At 50.2% G+C, this 19,851-nt stretch overlaps 3 protein-coding genes across 5 annotated transcripts; 2 read left to right on the top strand and 1 right to left on the bottom strand.

Moving 5' to 3' along the window:
* The first annotated feature begins 676 nt into the window (after nt 1-676).
* POLR1H (RNA polymerase I subunit H) lies at nt 677-4,071 on the top strand. Of its 3 annotated transcripts, XM_058554926.1 has the most exons (5): nt 677-759; nt 922-1,077; nt 1,323-1,423; nt 1,632-1,741; nt 3,840-4,071. In XM_058554926.1, the coding sequence occupies exons 2-5, from the start codon at nt 942-944 to the stop codon at nt 3,862-3,864; spliced, it is 372 nt and encodes a 123-aa protein (XP_058410909.1). In that variant the 5' UTR covers nt 677-759; nt 922-941; the 3' UTR covers nt 3,865-4,071. The 3 variants fall into 3 exon arrangements, with proteins under 3 accessions (XP_058410909.1, XP_058410907.1, XP_058410908.1); XM_058554924.1 differs by lacking the exon at nt 677-759 and having other exon boundaries at nt 804-1,077; XM_058554925.1 differs by lacking the exons at nt 677-759; nt 1,632-1,741 and having other exon boundaries at nt 804-1,077.
* A 2,777-nt stretch (nt 4,072-6,848) lies between these two features.
* Nucleotides 6,849-9,907, top strand: PPP1R11 (protein phosphatase 1 regulatory inhibitor subunit 11). The gene is made up of 3 exons (XM_058554923.1): nt 6,849-7,013; nt 8,111-8,219; nt 8,661-9,907. Exons 1-3 carry the CDS (start codon nt 6,945-6,947, stop codon nt 8,861-8,863), a joined length of 381 nt encoding a protein of 126 aa, XP_058410906.1. The 5' UTR covers nt 6,849-6,944; the 3' UTR covers nt 8,864-9,907.
* An 86-nt stretch (nt 9,908-9,993) lies between these two features.
* On the bottom strand, nt 9,994-15,547 carry RNF39 (ring finger protein 39). Its single transcript, XM_058554922.1, is given in 4 exon segments — nt 9,994-11,488; nt 12,978-13,069; nt 13,286-13,308; nt 15,057-15,547. Coding segments are annotated over 4 exon segments (1,059 nt in total). The 5' UTR covers nt 15,420-15,547; the 3' UTR covers nt 9,994-10,907.
* Between the last annotated feature and the right edge of the window lie 4,304 nt (nt 15,548-19,851).

Below are 19,851 nucleotides of genomic sequence, written 5' to 3'. Positions count from 1 at the left end.
TCCCCTTGACTAGCCTCCCTCATCTGGCATCCGTCTAAGGAGGAGGGAGTCCCAACCTCTTCTGTTCTTCCACCTCCAAAGTCCTGAGCCCCCAGTGTCCCACTTCATCCCTGTTTCCCTTCTTCCCAGGGAGTAAGCATGCCTCCTCCTCCTTCACCACTTTTTGCCCGTTAAGCCGACTCACTCCTTCCAAGAGCAGGAAACAACCTCCAAGGCACGTGAGCCAGGCTGGGCTCTGCAGAGCGCTACAAGTGTAACTCAGAAAGTTTAGCTTTGTTTTTAACCACTGCGCATCCGCAAAAGGGGAACTATCGGCTCAGGAACCGCAGGAGCTGCAGTTCTCTAGTCAAAAGAAATTAGTATTCGGTAAGGTTAGTACGATTTTCAGGGGGACGGCCCTCCGCGCCTAGGTCCCTGTGAGGTGCAAGACCAAGAAAAATAAATATCCCAGGATTGGGTCTTGAGGGGAAAAGTAGCCGGAGGCCCAGCATCGATTACCCGTTTTCTTATCCGACCATACAGAACCAGGCTGAAGAGAGGCCCGGCCTGCACCTTCAGAGACGTTCCTCTGCCTCTCGAGGACTGTCAGGGTCACGTTTGCGATTAATTATGACGTCACAGCCAATCGTGAGCCGCAACGCGTGGACGCTCTAGCCCGCCGCGCGCTCGCTTCCCCATTGCCCGCGCAGGGCCGGCGCTCTAGCCCGCGGAGTTGGCTAGCTCCTCTCGCCTGCCCGAGGAAAGCCACTGAGTCAGGGGGTACTCGACGCAGGCTGGGAATACGGGACCCTTGGGCATACGAGGCATGCGTGGGAGGAGGGCTCCGGTTATGTATGCTTAGCTCCAGGGACAGAATAGAAATGACCCCTGAGTGGGGAGGGAGCTACTCGCTTGTTAATCAACTTCTTATTCCCTTCTCAGCCCTCGACAGCCTGTCCGTCATGGACCTCGCCGGCACCTCCTCCAGCTTTCAGTCGGACCTGGATTTCTGTCCGGATTGCGGCTCGGTCCTGCCTCTGCCCGGGGCTCAGGATACGGTCACTTGTACTCGCTGTGGCTTCTCCATCAACGTGCGAGGTGAGGGGCTTGTACGCAGCTGCCCCGGCGGAGGGCCCGGCATGGAAGGGTCGGAGGCTTGGGGACCTCAGGATCGGTGGGATCGGAGAGGGGAACCCTAAAGCAGGAGATCAGGCGCTCACACTTTTGGTCTTGGGACTAAACCTGAAGGGAAGGATGTAGGACCTCCTGGCCTAATCAAGAGGGAGTTGCGGGTGTCAGCTCCCTCCGCTTGTTTCCGCAACCGATTCTTACTGCCTGTGCAGACTTCGAAGGGAAAGTTGTGAAGACCTCATTTGTGTTCCACAAACTGGGGACAGCCATGCCTATGTCGATGGAGGAAGGACCTGAGTTCCAGGGACCCGTGGTAAGTTAGTTACATCAAGCATGGCCCCCCAAGGAGCGTTGGGAAAGAAATGGAGGATGATTGCTGAGACCTGTGGAGTTTTGTAGCCAATTCTAAGAGGGAAGAGGGAGCTTTAGAGCAGCAGTGTCTGAGGAGTGTGATAGCCTGATTCCTATGAGAAGTAGGGGGGATACGACTAGGCCTCCCTAATCCACTAGTTGCTTCCCAGGTTGACAGGCGCTGCTCTCGATGTGGTCACGAGGGAATGGCATACCACACCAGACAGATGCGCTCAGCTGATGAAGGGCAGACTGTCTTCTACACCTGTACCAACTGCAAGTGCGTATCCTTTCCCTTCCCTCTGCCCTGTCTCAGTCTGTTTGCTAACTAAACAAATCCAGTGATTTACTTTTTGTACCAAAGAAGCAATTGTTTCCTTTGGTCCCATCCCTCATTTCTGTACAGTTCAGATAGTAGGGAGATTTGTGGTCGTTTTTTATTTTTAAAAATTACACTTTTCTTATCCTTTTTATAGCCAGTGAACTAAACCTTTTAAGATATTTTAAAGGAAATGGAAAAATACAGAAGGCAAGTATTGCTTAGTGGTCAGGATGTTATGCTGGAATCTTCTGCTGCACTCAAGGTAGTTTTATTTTGGTGAGAATTAATCGTGCCTAATTTAAAAAACATGGGCTCTCTTAATGGTTTTGAGAACTCCTCTTGGTCTTTGGTGTTCTGCAGTTTCACTACAATATATCAAGATGTGGCTTTCTTTTATTTATCCTGTTTGGGATTTGTTGGACTTTCTAAAACTCAGGATTGACTTTTTTTTCATCAACCTTGGAAAATTATCAGCCATTATCTCATTGAATATTGCTTTTTCTGGAGCTCTAATTAATTAGTTGTTTAATAAACCTTCTCTTTCACCCTCCATTTCTCTCACCCTGTCTTTCATATTTTTCATCTCTTTTTCTCTTTATGCTGCCTCTGGGTAAATTCTTCAGGTCTCTCTTCCAGGTCACTAACTCTGTCTTCAGTTTATTTCAATTATTGTTACTTTAGAAAAAGTTTTCTTTTGAGTTCTACTTGATTATTTTTTCAAATTTCCTCAGTCATTATAATTCCCAATTCCTTAATCATATTTTAAATTGCTCCTTTTAGTCTTAAAATGTTACTTTTAAATATATTAAACATGATGATTTATACTGTGTCTGATAATTCTGATACCCATCATTTTTGTGAGTCTGATACTGCTGTCTGTTATTTTTGCTGACTCTCTCATGGTGCTTTTTTTCTTTGTTTTGTGATTTTTGACTATAAGCTTGGATTTTTTAGAGTCTGAAGTATGGGAATTCTTTGAGGCCTGGGGTGAATGCTGTATCCTCAGCATCTATGTTTCCTGTTCAGGTGCCTTGAGGCACTACCGAGCCGGAATTACTTTAAATAAATTCTTGGCTTCAGGTTTTTTGGAGCACATAGGTAGTATAAATTCGGGCTGCAAATCCATATAAGGGCCAGCTTATGGTTAGAAATTCTCAGAGAAGATTTTTTCTCCCTCTACCTTGTGAGGTAGTCAGATTCCCCTTCTGCAGAGGTGGATTTTTTTTTTCCTTGTTCACTTTTACACAAAGGAGTAGCCCTTTGGGTGGCCCAAATTTATGCAGAGTATCTCCATTCTAGGTTTCTAGTTCCTCCCTGTGGCTGTCAAAACAGCAAGGGCACTATGGTAGCAAGGACTTGAGTTTAACTTACCTGTCTAGATTCCTGGTTTTACATCATTTTACCCAGTGTGAAGGTTGCCTTTACTTTCTTGCCATCTCTTCAATGGATTAAAAATATTTATAGTTAGATATATCTTTTGAGAGGACTTTTTTCCCAATCTGTCCTTTGTATTTTTTTAACTATTTTTTTTTTTTATTAATGAGAAGTTCTTAAGTTTTGTGAGGTCCAGTTTATCCTTTTTTTTTTCTTTTATGGCTAGTACTTTTTGTGTCCTAAGAAATCTTTGCATATTTCATAATTCATTCGATTTTTTTTTGATGAGGAAGATCAGCCCTGAGCTAACATCCATTGCCAATCTTCCTCTTTTGCCTGAGGAAGATTACCCCTAAGCTAACATCTGTGCCCATCTTCCTCTATTTTGTATATGGGATGCCGCCACAGCATGGCTTGATGAGTGGTGCAAAGGTCTGTGCCCAGGAATCCGAACCTGCAAACTCCGGGCTGCCAAAGCGGAGTGTAGGAACTTAGCTAGGCTACCGGGCTGGCCCCGAATTCCAGCATTTTTAGTGGTCTTAAATTTGGAGGATTGTTTAAGGGAGCTAGTCCTCCACAGTGTCATAAGTGAAAGTCCTTCCTTGATTATTTGTGTGTCTCATCTTAAATTGCTGGAACCTCTTCCTTTGTTCAAATATAACAAGTTCTTTTTTCTTCATAGGTTTCAGGAGAAGGAAGACTCTTGATTTTTTTTTTCTGGACGACTCAACAATCCCTTCCTCTCTTCTTCCTTGGAAGGTGAAGGATATTGGGTTCTCAGATCCTTTGTCCATCCCCTGTTTGCAGTGTTTTGCTCCCAGAGGAGAAGATCATCATATGGGGATTACCATTGTCTCCAGAGTACTCCTACCTTTAGTTGAGTTTCCTTATTAAAGTTATATTTTTATATAAGAGCCAGATATATGTATGTTATTTACTGTGTGTCTTGTTCCAAAAGGAATTTAAATGAGCTCACAGAGATATATTTGTTCTTTCAACAAATATATCAGCTACAAAAAGATAATATAAATTAGTACATGACAAAGAAAAAGGAAAAAAAACAAAGAGAAAAGAATGGAGCCAGGAATGAGGCTAATATAAAAAAGCAATGTTGGGGCCAGCCTGGTGGCATAGTGGTTAAGTTTGTGGGCTCCACTTCTTTTTTTTTTTTATTTATTATTTATTTATTTATTTTCCCCCCAAAGCCCCAGTAGATAGTTGTATGTCATAGCTGCACACATCCTTCTAGTTGCTGTATGTGGGACACGGCCTCAGCATGGCCGGAGAAGCAGTGGGTCGGTGCGCGCCCGGGATCCGAACCCGGGCCGCCAGCAGCGGAGCTTGCGGACTTAACCGCTAAGCCACGGGGCCGGCCCTGTGGGCTCCACTTCTGTCAGCCCAGGGTTTGCAGGTTCAGATCCTGGCACGGACTTATGCACCACTCATCAAGCCATGCTGTGGCAGGCCTCCCACATAAAATGGAGGAAGATGCGCATGGATGTTGGCCCAGGGCCAGTCTTCCTTAGCGAGAAAGAGGAGGATTGGCAACAGTTGTTAGCTCAGGGCTAGTCTTCCTCACGATAAAAAAAAAAAAAACAGCAATGTTAACTTACTATCTAAATCTATTTAGTTCCTGAGTTTAGGGAAACAAAAAGTGGGAGTTTGGATAGTGAGAGATTCAACAGAAAATTTGATGAGATATATTTGATGTGTAAGTTAGGACAACAAAAAATCTGATACTAAGGGATACTAGTATGTACTTGCGACAGGTGGACATTTTGGAAATTGTTTTTTTTATTGCTCTTGAGGTAAATATAATATATATTCATTGTGATAGATTCTTATATAGAAAGGTAGAAAGAAAAAAAAATCACAAGGAATCCACAGAGATATTTGGTTTTCTTTTTTTTAAATAGGCTCTACTATACATGCTCAGTATCTTTTTTTTTTTTAATTTTATTTATTTATTTATTTTTTCCCCAAAGCCCCAGTAGATAGTTGTATGTCATAGCTGCACATCCTTCTAGTTGCTGTATGTGGGACATGGCCTCAGCATAGCTGGAGAAGCAGTGCGTTGGTGCGCACCCGGGATCCCAACCTGGGCCACCAGCAGCGGAGTGCGCACACTTAACCGCTAAGCCATGGGGCGGGCCCCATGCTCAGTATCTTGCTTTTTTCACTTTGAACCAAAAACTTAAAAGGGAAACAAATATATAGTCCAGGCACAATAAACATATTCAAATTTTAGTCTGAGCATCAGTCTTCCTGCATTCCTTGGCTTAAATGGCAATCAATGGGTGACAGTAATACTGATTATCTTGTCATTGTATGGCCCTTTATATATTCAGAGCTCTCAAGCATACCCTATCTTGTTTGACCTCTTCAGCAACTTGGAGGGATGGGCAGGGCAGTCTTCTCCACTGTACTTTTGAACTGTTCTTGTAGTTGACTTTCCCGCCCTACTCCTGAAATCTGAAACAAATCTGTGCATGTTTCTACCCTCCCCTTTCCTGGCCCCTAACACTGACTGGATAAAGGCCAAGTTTCTTAGTAAAGCAGACAGGGCCTCCCATATAACCACCCCTACCTGTCAAGCTTTGTCAGGCACTCCCCTTACATCTCAGCAGGTCAAAACTGCATTTCCATCAGTGCACACAGCTACACTTTGTAAGCTTCTCTCTTTACCAAAAAAAACAAAATAACATTTGCCTTCCACTTCCCTTTTTACCACTCTTTTGCTCCCTGAGAAACATGCACATATTTTTTACCATAGCATAAACTGGCCTATATTGTAATTTATGACCATTTCTGTGCTTAATCTTACCTCCATCCCAGAGAGAATGTTGGCAGTATGTAACTGAAATCAGTTTCACAGATGAGATTTACATCTATGTTAATATCCCAGTGTCTTATAGTTTTGTTGGTCCTAAGCATGCCAGTCTTTCCCACTAGACTGGGAGCTAAAAGGCAGGGTCTGCGTGTTTTATCGCTTTTATCTTCAAGATCTAGCACAGTGACAGGAAAAAATACAAGTTGAAGGTGCATTAAGTGCCCCGCTCAAACACCTGCAGGCCCAGGGCGAGGACTAGAACCCAGATTCTTAAGCAAGTGCGTTTCCAACTGCTCCTAGGTCCTGGTTCTCTGATTCCCAGTCGAAACAATAATAGGGGAAATAACAATAATAGACGAAACGAAAATAGGCCATTGTAGAGTTATTACTATTGCCCCTAAGTTTCCCCCGCTCTCCCACCCACCCAGGGTTAAAGATGGGGAAGAGGATGGGCTCAGCTACCGGACGTCTGAACCAGGTGCGGCACTCGCCCTTCCCCGGCGGCGGGCACCGCGCCACACCCGATCCGCAGCGGCCAACCCAGCTCTCCCCTTCCGGACCGCCCCCTCCTGCCTGCTCTGTGCTGTACGTGCGCGCGCTGCCCTTGACGACCCCCCTCCTCCCACAGCCGCAGTGACGCCTCTTCCGCCAAGTCTGTGTCGCTTTCTTGTGGCGCCTGCGCACTGTCACATTACGGCGGAACTAATCCGGCGACGCCTGCGCTTTAACGCGCTTAGTGCAAAAGGGGGACTACGGAATGCGTCACACCCGGAAGAGGAGAGCCGGAAGTGGGGTTGGACAGGTTATCCCCAGGGGTGGGGAAGCAGAGGCCCAAGAGGAAGGGAGAAAAAGAAGGTGGAGGATCCTGGCTACTACTCTGAATCCGATACCGATTCTTTTAGACCCCAGAAACACAGAAAAAGGAAAGGGTGTCCCTTCCTCTCCTCAGCCTTAGCCATGGCCGAGGCAGGGGCAGGGCTGAGTGAGACCATCACTGAGACAACGGTTACCGTGACAACCGAGCCCGTGAGAAAGGCGGGGGGCGGTGCTTTGTAGGGGTCTGGGAGATACCGAGAGGGAGGGGATAGGGCTTTTGAGAGTAGCTCGACGGGCCTGGCCTGGGCATATGGGAAGAGTGGGGTTGACTATCTGGGGTTGGGAGAATCACAAGATACTGGGGATATTTGGAGTGGCAGAGATGGTGCAGGAGGCTGATCAAGCGATGTGTAATAGTTAGAGTTAGGATGCTGCTGCGTGGGGTGGTGGTGTGTGTAAATAATGAAAGAATGGGAGCTCGGGGATTAAGGGGTAAGGGAGGTGCTGGGGGGAAATGAAGGGCTGTGTAAGAAAGCATGGTTGGAGGCAAGCTGTAGGAGAGTTTGACTGGAAGCGTACTTATCCTTAAATATTTGTTGAAGGGATGAGTGTAAAAGAGAGTGGATGGAATAATGGAACAAGAAAAAGGAGATGAAGATAATATTTTGTGAAATCAGAGATGTAAATAGAGGAAAACCTAGCATTTTTTCAAAAACAGATTAAGTTGCTTTCAAAGGGAGAACGTCGTATTGGGCTTAATAACCCCTGGATTAAAGGATTTTTGAGTAATAGTTACCAGAGATACCAGGATGCTAGGGAGTAGGTGGATAAGAGGTGGGGAGGCCTGGGCTTGAAGATGAGAAAGGTGAGAATGGGGTTCTTTCTTTACTGGTAAGAAGAATAGGGGGTCTGGAAAAAGATCAAAGATTAGGCATTGGGGACTGAGAAAATAATTTTCATGTATTAATACCACCGAGGATGATTTGGGGAGGAAGACGGAGAAACAGCGAGGATTATATTTTCCTTTGAAGATTTGCTGGGACCTTCCCTAGGTTAGGAACTGTGTCTTCTCTGTATACTGGCAGTTATCAAGAACAGGAAATAATACTTCTCTATTCCTCAAGGGGCTGCCTGAGGTCAAAGGCCTGTTAACTATTTTATCTTCTCTTAGCACTCAGCTCCCCTGGGGCTATGTCTGTGATACTGATTGAGCTGGGAAGGGGAAGAGAGAATGCCCCTGGGAGGGAGTGGGAAAGATCAGTAAGGAGCAGACTAGATAGTTATGCCCTTCCCTCGTAACCTTCCAGGAGAACCGGAGCCTAACCATCAAACTTCGGAAACGGAAGCCAGAGAAAAAGGTGGAATGGACAAGTGACACTGTGGACAACGAACACATGGGGCGCCGCTCATCAAAATGTGAGTAATTGTTGTCCCACAGTAACCCTGGAATTCTGGCTCCCCTCTGCCTACCTTCTACCTTCTCACATTCACTGGCCTTCCTGAAGCCCCCAGATGCTCGCAATCCTGTCGCTGCCTTGGTTGTTCCCTGGCATCAGGGAAAGGAGGTTAATGTTAGAGGGAAAGAGATAGGGAGGGGCTTGAATTGTGATGTGCCAAGGCCTGAAGGCAAGAGGTATCAGAGGTGGGAGAAGTAGAGCTTTGGATTCCTGGGTCTCGAAAAGGACAAGGGAGTTGGGTGCCTGAGTCCCAGGGGGTAGGCCTGGGGAAGCTGTATCCTGGAAGGTAGGAGGAGACAATGGTGGAAGTAGGAATCTTTACTGAGATCCAGTGGGAATGGAACAGACTCTACATCTTACTCTTCCTCCTTTTTAACTGGGCTCCTCCCTCCAAATCCAGGCTGCTGTATTTATGAGAAACCTCGGGCCTTTGGCGAGAGCTCCACGGAGAGTGATGAGGAGGAAGAGGAGGGCTGTGGTCATACACACTGTGTACGGGGCCACCGCAAAGGACGGCGTCATGCAACCCCGGGACCGAGCCCCACCACCCCTCCCCAACCTCCTGACCCCTCCCAGCCCCCTCCAGGGCCAATGCAGCACTAAATTCCTCTCTCCCCCACCATTCCTGTGTCTGTTTGGCCCTGAATGTATTCATGTGGCTACCTGGGGTCTAAACTCATGGTTTGATCCCTTCTCCAGCCCCCTCCTCCCCTCTCCTCTGCCTGATAGAGGGAAGAGGGAGCGGTGAGTGGACAGAGAACCTGGAATTCTGACTTGCTGCTATTCCAGAACCCAGGCTTCTGGGTTCCCTTAGCCCTCATTTCTCCTTCCATTACCCATCCTCCTCTCTCCAGGGATCCAGGCATCTTGGTCCCAGTTTCTTCCCTTTGTTCTCACTGCCAAACTGCCTGTCCTGGGATCCAGTTATCTTGGCCCCCTGCACTCTCTCCCTGAGTCCCAAACACTTAAAGTGGGTTTCCATCAGCCCCAGCTTTCACTGCCAGAGTCCCAGTCAGATTCCAGGCAATCTTGCCCCAGCTATGCTTGTTAATCCTGGCTTAGAGCTCTTCAACTATGTATTTATATAGTCCTAACTCTTAGTCCTTGCCTGTGGGATATGAGGTCTGATGGGAGACCTCAGGGCTCCCAGCCCTTCCCCTCCTCCTCACTCCTCTCATGCCCTCAAGAGGAGTTAGGAGAAAGGTCTTTGTCATCCTCACCTTTAAGGGAAAAAGAAATAGTCATGTCCTCTCTCGTCACCCTTCTCATGTGATCTAGGATTTCTGACACAGCTGGCTCACTTAGAGCCAACTGTCTCCTCAGCTTTTGGTCTTCCAGCTTCAGAGACAGTTAAAACAGCGCCAGGGGCCTGGGTCCCTGGGAGAGGAAGGAAAAGGGAGGGAGCAAAGAGCTGGGGGTATGTCCCCTACACCACACTCTTACCCCTTCCTTCCTAGGCTTTGATGTCTCTGCCAGTCCAGATGGCCAGCTCTCTCGGCCCTCCCCACCCCTTACTGGGATCTGGATATTGTCTTCCAGGCCTCTTGCCATGCATCTCTAGTTGCAGAGATCAGTCAAATCCATACCACCGTGGAGATCTCATTTATTGCCACAGATGCACAAAATAAATAATGCAACATCACAAAACGTGTTAAATATGGGCCCATTTATACATATGGGGAAAGATGTGAGGCTATACACAAGGATAAATTTGGGGTGTCTGGGCCATTCCCAGGTTGAGGAAAGGAGAGGTAGCACCATTGGTTTCTTACTTTGAGTATGTGCAGGGGGGAGATTTAAGAAGGTTCTTAATGGGAAAGGCTGTGAGCACAGAAAGCCGTCAAGAGTGGAGTAGAACTGGCCTGCCTCTCTCCCTGCCCTCCAAAAAAGGGGTATTAAGGGGCCGGGCCTGTGGCATAGTGGTTGAGTTTGGTGCTCTCTGCTTTGGTGGCCAGGGTTCTTGGTTCAGATCCCCAGCGCAGACCTGCACCACTCATCAGCCATGCTGTGACAGCAACCCACATGTAGAGGAGGATTGGCACAGATGCTAGCTCAGGGCTCATCTTCAACAAAAAAAGAAGGGGCGGGGGTGGTATTAAGCTCTCTAGAAAGCCCTAAGGCCCAAGCCAGAGTCACGTCTCCTGTTTTTTAGGAGTAGGCTCTTGTTTCTCTTGAGTCAACAGGGTAGGGAAGCCCAAACCTTAGAGTTGTGGAGAAGGCACTGGGCCCTTCTTTGAGACTAGGCGAGGCAGGGGTGGGAAGTAAATATTTGACTAGCAGGGCCTCTGTAGTAAACACTGGCCATTTACCAATACTGATGGGTCAGGGCCTGGTCCCCAATTCAGGCCTGGAATAGAAGGTAGAAGGGGAGGGATCAGTTGGGAAGTACTGGGGTAGACGTGGAGGAGAAAAGGCGCAAGAGGAGGGGGGCAGGAATGGATTTGACTTTGGGTGTGGATGTGGAAACTGGAGGCCAGTTGAAGTCTTACTATTTGGGAGAAAAGAGACAATGTAGGTGGGTGAGGGTGCTTATCAATACACAGCAGTGGGCTTGTGGACGTGATCCCTGGAATGAGTGGGGATTTCCACGGCCAAAAGGAAGCAGCCTCGTTATGGGCCAAACTAGAATGGGGGTTGTGGGCGAGACTCAGCCTTCCGTTGGCACTATGCGGAGCGGGGCACGGGGGTCTCGGGTGCAGAGCAGTGGGAAGATGCGCTCGCCCAGGGGGCCGGGCGCCTGGAAGGCGAAGAGCAGGTCGAGCGAGCGGCCATCGTAGAAGGCCACGCGGCCCCGCTCCCAGTCCAAGTCCACGCGAATGCGCCGTGGCGGGGGCCCGGTGCTGCCCAGTGGGGTGGGCTCAGGCGCTGTGAGTGCCCACAGGCGGCCACCGCGTCCCTCCACGGCCCACACAGCCCCTGCGGGGCACAGCCCTACTCGGCCCTTGCGTCACACCGACTCCCCGGCAGCTCCCACGGCATAGAGGCTCTCCCCATCCTCCTCCTCCTCCCCGGAGGAGTCTCTGCAAGAGGCAGTGTCCGAGGTTTCCACCTCCCAGCAGTGGCGGCCAGCCCGGAAGCCCTGTGCGCCCAGCACCGCTGGGAGCTGATCGAAGCGCGCGGGGCCATCAGGGGGCGCAGGTGTCCCTGGTGGGGCCAGCCGGACGCTGCGGCGATCCTCGGAGATAAGCAGGCGGCAGTGTGCAGTGCCAGGGTCCAGGGTCAGGTCGGCTGGAGAGGGGAAGGCAGGCAGAGGACCGCGTGAGAGGGTTTTCCGAGTCAGGAGGGATAGAAGGGAGAATACGCAGCAGCAGGCTTGTGAGAGGCCCCACAGCAGCTCAAAGGCAGCTGTAGGACCGAAGAGGGTGAAGGCATATGAAGGGCAGGCCTAGGCAAGACCCAACCTGCGCACTGATGTGCCACTTCTATAGAATTGGACTTGGAGAAGGACCCTGCTGGCCCAGGGCAGGGGGCACAGCGCAGAGATCAAAGGAGAGGTCTCCTGACTTGTGGGCTGGGAGAAGAGTGAGGCTGACCTGACCTCTAGGGAGGAGTGAGGACTGATGCCTCCATCTGCAGCATCTGGAGTGGGGCATGGGAGCTGGGTCAGCAAGATGAGGAAGGTGGATCTAAAGAGGAAGACTGATACTAGGTACCGGAACCCCAAGTTACAGAAGGGAGGGGCAAAGGGAGGAATTCAAGGTATCCTGAGAAACCAGCCCACCCACCCACAGGAATAGGTGGGAGTGGACAGGCCTATTTCTACAGGGAGGGTGGGGCAGAGGAGGAGAGAGAAAGTGGTGATAGCCAAAGGGACTGGAAAGAAATAATCATTGGCCGAGTGCTTTGAGGAAAGATTTCTGGATTAGGGGTGCTAGAAGTAATCTGGGTTGGGTGGGATGGTGGGTGACCCAAAGGGTAGATCATCTTCTCTAGGCAGTTTAAAGGGTGGTGGGCAGCTGTGGGAGTGATGGAGGAAGGAATTCCCCAGAAGCTGCAGAAAAGGCCCAGAGTCCCACCAGGAGCAGGGAGATGCAGGAGTCCTGAGACCCATCTGGAGAAGAGTGATGAGAAATGGTGGAAGCAGAGATTCTCGAGGGGCAGCTGACCTCCAAGGGTGTGTTGTGTGAGTGTATGAAAAGGTAAGAGGGGAGAGTGGCTGGAATATGAGGAATTGAGGATAGACATTGTTATGAGTTGAATTGCGTCCCCCCCCAAAAAGATATGTTGAAGTCCCCCAGTACTTTAGAATGTGACCATATTTGGAAATAGAATCTTTACAGAGGTAATCAAATTACAATGAGGTCCTTAGGGTAGACCCTAATCCAGTATGACTGGTGTCCTTATAAAAAGGGGAAATTTGGACCCAGAGACAAGTGTGTACAGAGGGAAGATAATGTGAAGACACAGAGAGAATGCTGTCTACAGGCCAGGGAACGCCTGAAGCCACCAGAAGCTATCAGAAGCTAGGAGAGAGTCATGGAACAGATTCTCCCTCACAGCCCTCAGAAGGAGCCAACACTGCCGACGCCTTGACTTCTACCTCCACATCTGTGAGACAGTAAATTTCTAAGTTTAAGCCACTCAGTGTGTGATGCTTTGTTACAGCAGTTCTGGGAAACTAATACAGGCATCAAAAAGGACGTGATCGTTTTTGAGAGAAAAGGGTGCAAACCTAAAACAGACTATCATTCTGTTCCCTTCCATCTGCCCTCCTTACCTGTCAGTCTGTGAAGCATGTTTTTGACCACTGGGTAATCTTCAGGGAGATCATCCTCAGAGTTAGATGACTTGGGTGTTGGGGCATCAAATCTGGACAGATGAGGGAGAAGGGTCAGGAAATCGGTAGACACCCTCTGCCCTCTGATGCCGCCACCCCTACCCCACTCACATCTCTGGAGCAAAAAGGGGTGACGCCACACCCACAAAACCTCTCTGTGAGTGGGGACAAGGATGTGGGCCCAGTGAGAAGGTGATGGATGTGGCAGCTGGGAGTGGAAAGGAAGGAACAGTAAAAGTAGAACTCACCTTTTCCATGTCTGCCTCGTATCCTGGAGTGGGCAGAAGAAAACATGGATGTGAGCTCTGGGCTTCATACTGTGGGGAGCCCCCCTTCTTCCCCGTCCTCAGGTAGCTGCACCTGAGTTGGTGAGGTCCCTCCCCACCTCTCAGAGTGATCTCACCTCTTTATCCCCTGTGCTCCCTTTTCCTCTCATTCTCCCCCTTCCCCTTTCCTGACCCTTGCTTACTCTCTCTCCATCACCACTTCATCTGCATCCTCCTAACTCTATCCCCTACTGACCTCCCCTTCACCTATGCCCCAAGTGCTCTCAGTTCCCCTTCCCCAGCCTCATCCATGCTTTTTTCTTGCCCCCAGAGTCCTTACTTTTCCCTGCTGCACCCTCTGCCCCCCAGCCTCATTCTCAATCTCAGGGGCTCCTATTCTTATGCAGTGTCCTGAGGTGTATCCCAGATAAACGTCCCCCTCCCCCTCCATCACACAGACCAAACACACTCCCAGAGCCTTTGGGCTAAGAGTTGCTGCATAAAAGCCCTATAATAAAGCTGCTTCCCCTCTTGCCATAAAAGCCCAATGGCGTTTATGGGGCCCTTTGCTTTGTGTCTGTCTACCGTGGCCAAGGAGGCAGCTGGACTTGGATGTGTCCCAGGTGGAACAGATCTGCAGGGTACCATGGGAGCCAGGAGAGGGCGCTGGATGCCCCCTCCTCCAAATTCGCGCTAGGATTCCCCCTTACCCCTTCACTGTCCACTGGGCACGACTGGAGCAGAGCAGTATGGTGGTGAAGGGGAGAGAGGAAAAGCAATTTGCCTAATTATGCCAATTACACCTAGACTAATTAGGTCTATGTAGACTTCAAAGGGCGGAAGCATGACCTGAGACCGGCTCGGCTGCTGGGGAGAAGCCAGTCGGGAATTCCGGACGCCTGGGGGTCAGGCAAGGGAAGGGGCTTGGTTGATGGCCCAGGAGGGACGCGAGGGTTAGGGAGCTAATAAGGCTGGGATATGGAGAGGAGCCAGAGGCCCAGTGGCTGTTCTTCCAAATCCCGCCTCCACCCGTCGCCACCCCTGCCTGGGGCCCTGGGAGGAGCTGAGGACAATAATAACAAACAACACACACCTTGGCTAAGGCCAGAGCTCGGGAACCAACCCCGCTACGCTACAGGGGCGTTTGGATCTGCTCCCCCGTCCCTTCCTACTTTTGACAGCCCCTTCCTTACCCGCCTCTCCACTCCAGCTTTTTCTCCGCCCTCCCTCCTGCTCCCCCTCCATTATGCCAGTTCTGATCCCCGCCCCTCCCCCAGCCCCTCCAGGACCCCTGCTCGCCCCCGCCCCAGTCAGCTCCTCCCGCCGTTCCCCGACCCCCCCGCCGGCTCCCACCGCTCTTCGGGTCTCCTCCTCCTGGGCGCCTCGCGGCGTCATTCCCCATCCTCCCGCAGTTCCCGCGCTCTGTGCGGGGGCTCCGGGGGGCTCCTAGCGTTCTGTCTAGTGCCCCAACCCCTTCTCTCCAGCTCCTCTCACCAGATCCAGGCATCCGTCCAGCCCCCTCTCCTCTGGGCAAAGTGTCAACTCCTTCCCGTCGTCCTCCCTTGGCCCCTCTCGCTTCACGGTGAGGAGGGGTTAGCCCCCGCCCCCTCGTGCTTTGCTTTTCTCTCCTCAACTCCATCTTTTGCCTAAACTTCCATAGGGATCGGGCTAGGGAGGTACCATTCCCCTATGCCCCAGGAATCTGCCCCTTACACCAATAGCTGCGGCCCCGTGAAGCGCACGCCCGCCTCACCTCTCCGTGCGGGTCCAGGCAGCCCATGGTGGGGATGCGGCCTCCTCGGCGTTTCCCCGTGCGGGCCCCGGGCTCGGCCAGCTTCTCCCGCAGTCCGCGGCTGATCCGCACCTCCACCGCCAGCCGCACATTAGACCTCAGGCTGCGGCGGGGGCACGGCAGTCCGCAGCAGGGGCAGGCGGTGGGGGACGCCTCGGTGCCGGTCGCCGGCGGGGTCCCCCAGCAGCGGGCCAGGCACGCGCGGCAGAAGCTGTGTTCACACGCCAGGAGCACGGGGTCCTCGAAGGGGCCCCCACACAGCGGGCACGTCGCCAGTTGCTCCAGACGCTCCACTAGCCCCGGGCCCAGCTCGGGCGCCTCCATAGGGAGCCAGCGTCCGGGCGCCGTCCCTTCCGCGACCACCGCGACCGCCTTCGAGCGCGCAGACGGCGGGCCGCCCCTGCTGCTTGCTGAGTCCGTGCCCCTCTCTCCGTCTCCCGCGTTAACTTTCTGACGCTTTTCTGCCCCTATCCTGGGCTTGCCTCTCTCTTCAGTCTCAGTCTCTGCGAATCTCCCTACCACGTCATGCTTTATAGCGAGGGAGGAGGCCCCTGCGGGAGGTAAACATCAGGCCTTGCGTAACACCTCATCTGGTTCTCTCCCTTCGCAGTAAAGTTTGGAGGAGGAGAGTGGGAGGAAAGGACACCTAAGTCCTCGAGCCGAGGATGTGGTCACTAGGGAACGCTCTGAGGGCAAGGTAGCAATGTGTGGGAAGGGTAGTCCCCTGTCACCCCCTGAAGAGCCCGAATCTCACATCCTCCTCCGCCTGTGGTGTGCGGGTGGGCAGGGTGCCCAGACTCGCTTTTGGCATGTGTGCCCAGATGGCCAGGGTGTGAGTCATTCCAGGTGGCTGGCACACCTACATCTGGGGGCTGGGGGCCAGAAGCTGGATCCTGGTTTGTGTGGCTTTGGCAGGCCTGTGAGTGTAAGTGCGCGGCTGTCATTCCAGGCACCTCTCTGCTTTCCATCTTCCTGCCTTACCTATTAAGGGCTCGAGGACACTCTGAAGCTTTGCAGTAAGAGGTGGGGAGAAGTCGCCCACACTCCTGTCTCAAGGAGTCAGAGTTGGGCTCTCTCAGCTCTACCTCTGGCTAGCTCCCAGGGCCTCTCCTGTTGCTTTCTTCCTATGTCTCTCTTTCTAGTTCTTTCTCTCTATCTTTCCCTGTGTATGTTTTTATGTCCACTTTTCTCTTTCTCTCCTTCTTTGAAATGTACCCAAGGGTTATCTATTTCAACTCTCTTGGTAAACTGAGGCCCAGAGAGCTGGCATTGCCAAGGTCACACAGCAAGGGAATGATGAGAAGTGGAGCCATACCCAGATCTTCTGATTTGTGCCCTTGCTGTGACTCCACCCTGCCTCTTTTTTTAGACCTCTAGAACTTTCTTCTGCTTTCTGATTTTTTTCTGATCTTTCCTTGTTCCCTCTTCCCTCATCTCCATCTCTCTGTCTCTTTTCTCCTTTCCCCTCCTCTTCTCTCCTCTCCTCTTCCTCCCTGCTCCCTCCTCTTCCTAGCCCTTTAGCCTCTCTCACGCTAGGCCTTTCTGTCTGGATACCCTTGGGGGTTTGTGAATAAGTAAACCTCCAGATGTCTACAACTATGATCACACACACTGTTTACAAACATGCGTGTACATTCATTGATGTCTAAATGCCCAAATGTGCCCCAAACTTACAGACAGATACATTCATATAACGCAAACATCACAGATATGTCCGAATAGTCTCATACACACTAGATATCACTGGGATGGACACCCAGTATTATTTAGAGACCAATAGACATACTCAAAGAAAACATGCAAAGAGCCACTCTGTTGTTAGTTTTATTGTCAATAAACAACAATACAAGAACAACAATACAACAACAGTAAGTCTTTATGGAGCAGCAGCACTTTATTAGGCACCCCCTCCAGGCATGCTTCTCCCCCCACCCATACTTTTCAGGGAGACACTCAAATATGACACCCTGATAAACAAACCTACACAAATAAACACATGTACACTCATTTTGGAATAAACCTCCCAGCTCAATGCTCACAAAATGCACAGCTACCCAAGTAAAAGACTACAGATACAACCATAACCTATTTCATAAAAGATGGACTTCCATGTTATGTTAGGTAGAACAGTGGTCCCCCAAAGATGTCCATGTCCTAATTCCTGGAAGCTGCGAATATATTACCTTACGTGGCAAAGGGGAATTGGGTTTGCAGATGGAATTAAGATTGCTAATCAGTTGAGTTTAAAATAGGGAGATTATTGGGGCCGGCCCCGTGGCGTAGCAGTTACGTGCGTGCGCTCCGCTGCTGGCAGCCTGGGTTCAAATCCTGGGCGCGCACCGACGCACCGCTTGTCAAGCCATGCTGTGACATAAAGTGGAGGAAGATCAGCATGGATGTTAGCTCAGGGCCAGTCTTCCTCAGCAAAAAGAGGAGGATTGGCATGGATGTTAGCTCAGGGCTGATCTTTCTCACAAAAAAAAATAGGGAGATTATTCCAAAGTCTCCAAGTGGGTCCAATGTAATCACAAGGGTCCTTAGAAGCAGAAGACGGAAGCAGAAGAGGACAACCAGAGAGACAGAAGCTTGGAAGGCTTTGAAGACTGAGGAAGGAGGCCATGAGCAAAGGAAGTGGGCAACCTCTAGAAGCTGCAAAAGGCAAGGGAATGGATTCTCCACTAGAGCATCCAGAAGGAACCCAGCCCTGCTGACCCCTTGATTTTAGCCCATTAAGACCCATTTCAGACTTTTGAACTATAGACTGTAAGATAATAAGTGTGTGTTGTTTCACACATTTCAAACAAGTTTATGATCATTTGTTATAGCAGCAAATGGGAAACGAAAACACAAGCTTTCCCTTTCTCTGTCTCTGGCCCTTTGGGCCTGTCTGCACTTGTCTGGTTTGGCCCCTTCCAGTTTGTCTCATTTTCTGGATTTCTCTGCCTCTCTTGGGCTTTTTGTCTGTTCTCTTTTGTCTCTTTTCCTTTGGATTGCTTCATTTTCTTGGCTACACCCCCACCCCAAGGTTTCTTAGACATTGGGTTCTTTCTGGATCTGGGTCTCTGAGTCTCTTCAGGACACTTGTATTGTCACCAATCCAAGTGCCTTGCTGTGGCCCCCAAGATCTTGTCAGTGGTTCACAGCCTTGGTTGTACATTAGAATCATCAGGGGAACTTTTAAATTCCTGATGCCCAGGAGACACCTCAGATCAATTAAACAGAATCTCTGGGGATGGGTTCCAGGCATCAAGACTATTAAAAGCTCTCCAGGTGACTCCAATGTTTAGCTGGTGGGGGCAGGAGGGACCCATTGTCTTACATGATGAGGTGTGCAGGTAGGCCTGCCCCTCTGCATTTCATCCCTATGCTCCAGCCACGGTGCCTTGTACTTTCTGTCCTTGGCCATGCCAAGGCTGATCTCACTGCCAGGCCGTCGCACTCGCTGTTCTTTCTGGTTGGGCCCCTCTTCCTCCAGAGCATTCAGTCTAGCTCAGGAAGCTCCTGGCCTAGTTGCCATTTGCCTTCTATAACCAGAAGATGAGGATTCCTGCTGACAATGCTTTAGCTTCTCCTTTCCACCATGGCTACCATGACTTCACACCTAATGGTTCTAGGAAGCACCTTCCAGGGAAAAGGCTTTTGGAGACAAACCCTGCCAGGAGATGTTTCTCTTCTCAAGACTGTCTCCTTCCCTCACCAGAATCCCTAACAACTCTGTACTTGATCTCTCAATCCCTCCTTGGGTTCATCCTATCTCCAGAGAGCTGGATGGGTGGAGGTGAGTTTTGGTGTTGGGTTGGCTTGGCTTGGCTTGTTCCAGTTGACCATGACTGGATCCTGCCTCTCTGTTAGCATCACATCTTCTTGCTATAGGTGCCTCCCACATAACTGTTCCCATTCCTTTCCCGCTCCTTCCAGGATGTCCACTTGTGGTGTTGTGGAATGTTCCAGCTCAACACCCATGCATAATACTGGGGAATGCTGGAGGTGAGACAGGCCTTATCTCATCCCCTCGATTCTGTTCCTTCTCTTCCTTTTCTCTTTTTGTTTATTCTTCAGTCTATCTATCTCTCCTCCATATCAGTAACATGCTCATCCTTTTAAAGAGTCCACAAGTTTTTAGGAGGCTTCAAGGGGGAAAGGTAGGTACGAAGAGGTGTTTGGGAGACTGATGACAAGACAGTGATGGTCCCCGCCCTTAGGGAGTGTGATAAGGCAGGCAAAGTGTATCCATCATGAACCCAAATCTGCCATTTCTGAATTAGAGAGTATGATAAGGCAAATAAGGTGTATCCATCGTCAACTGAGACCTGTCATTACCGAATTGTAAAGGTGCACGGAGGGGAGAAGAGTGGGTTGAGGATATGTTGATACACATGAGAATGAGTGAGAATGGTTTCAAGAAGGCTTCCTGGAGGAGGTGACTTGTAAATGAAGGGCAGGTTGGGTTGAGTGAGAGAGAAATGAAAAAGCCTGAACAAAGAATATGAAGCATCTTTGGGGAGAAAACTGAAAGTGGGAAAAGAAGGCCCACAATTGAAGGAGACCGCAATTCCTCCCAATTCCCACTCACCAGGCTCTTTCCCAAAGATTTTCTTCAATCTTGATTGCTTCTATAATGACTCATGTTTTAAAAAGACTTTGCTGTTTACAATGTGCTTTAACATAATTGGAAGTTTTATTAGAGCAGGGCAGCTTTCCTATGCAATTGCCCCAAGAACTCTGGATAAAACACCCCCTGATGGGGAGGGCAGCT

Source organism: Diceros bicornis, chromosome 14 (assembly GCF_020826845.1).
Source record: "Diceros bicornis minor isolate mBicDic1 chromosome 14, mDicBic1.mat.cur, whole genome shotgun sequence".
NCBI lineage: Eukaryota > Metazoa > Chordata > Mammalia > Perissodactyla > Rhinocerotidae > Diceros > Diceros bicornis.
Note: the sequence above shows the minus strand (reverse complement) of the source record. Positions and strands in the feature narration are given on the sequence as shown.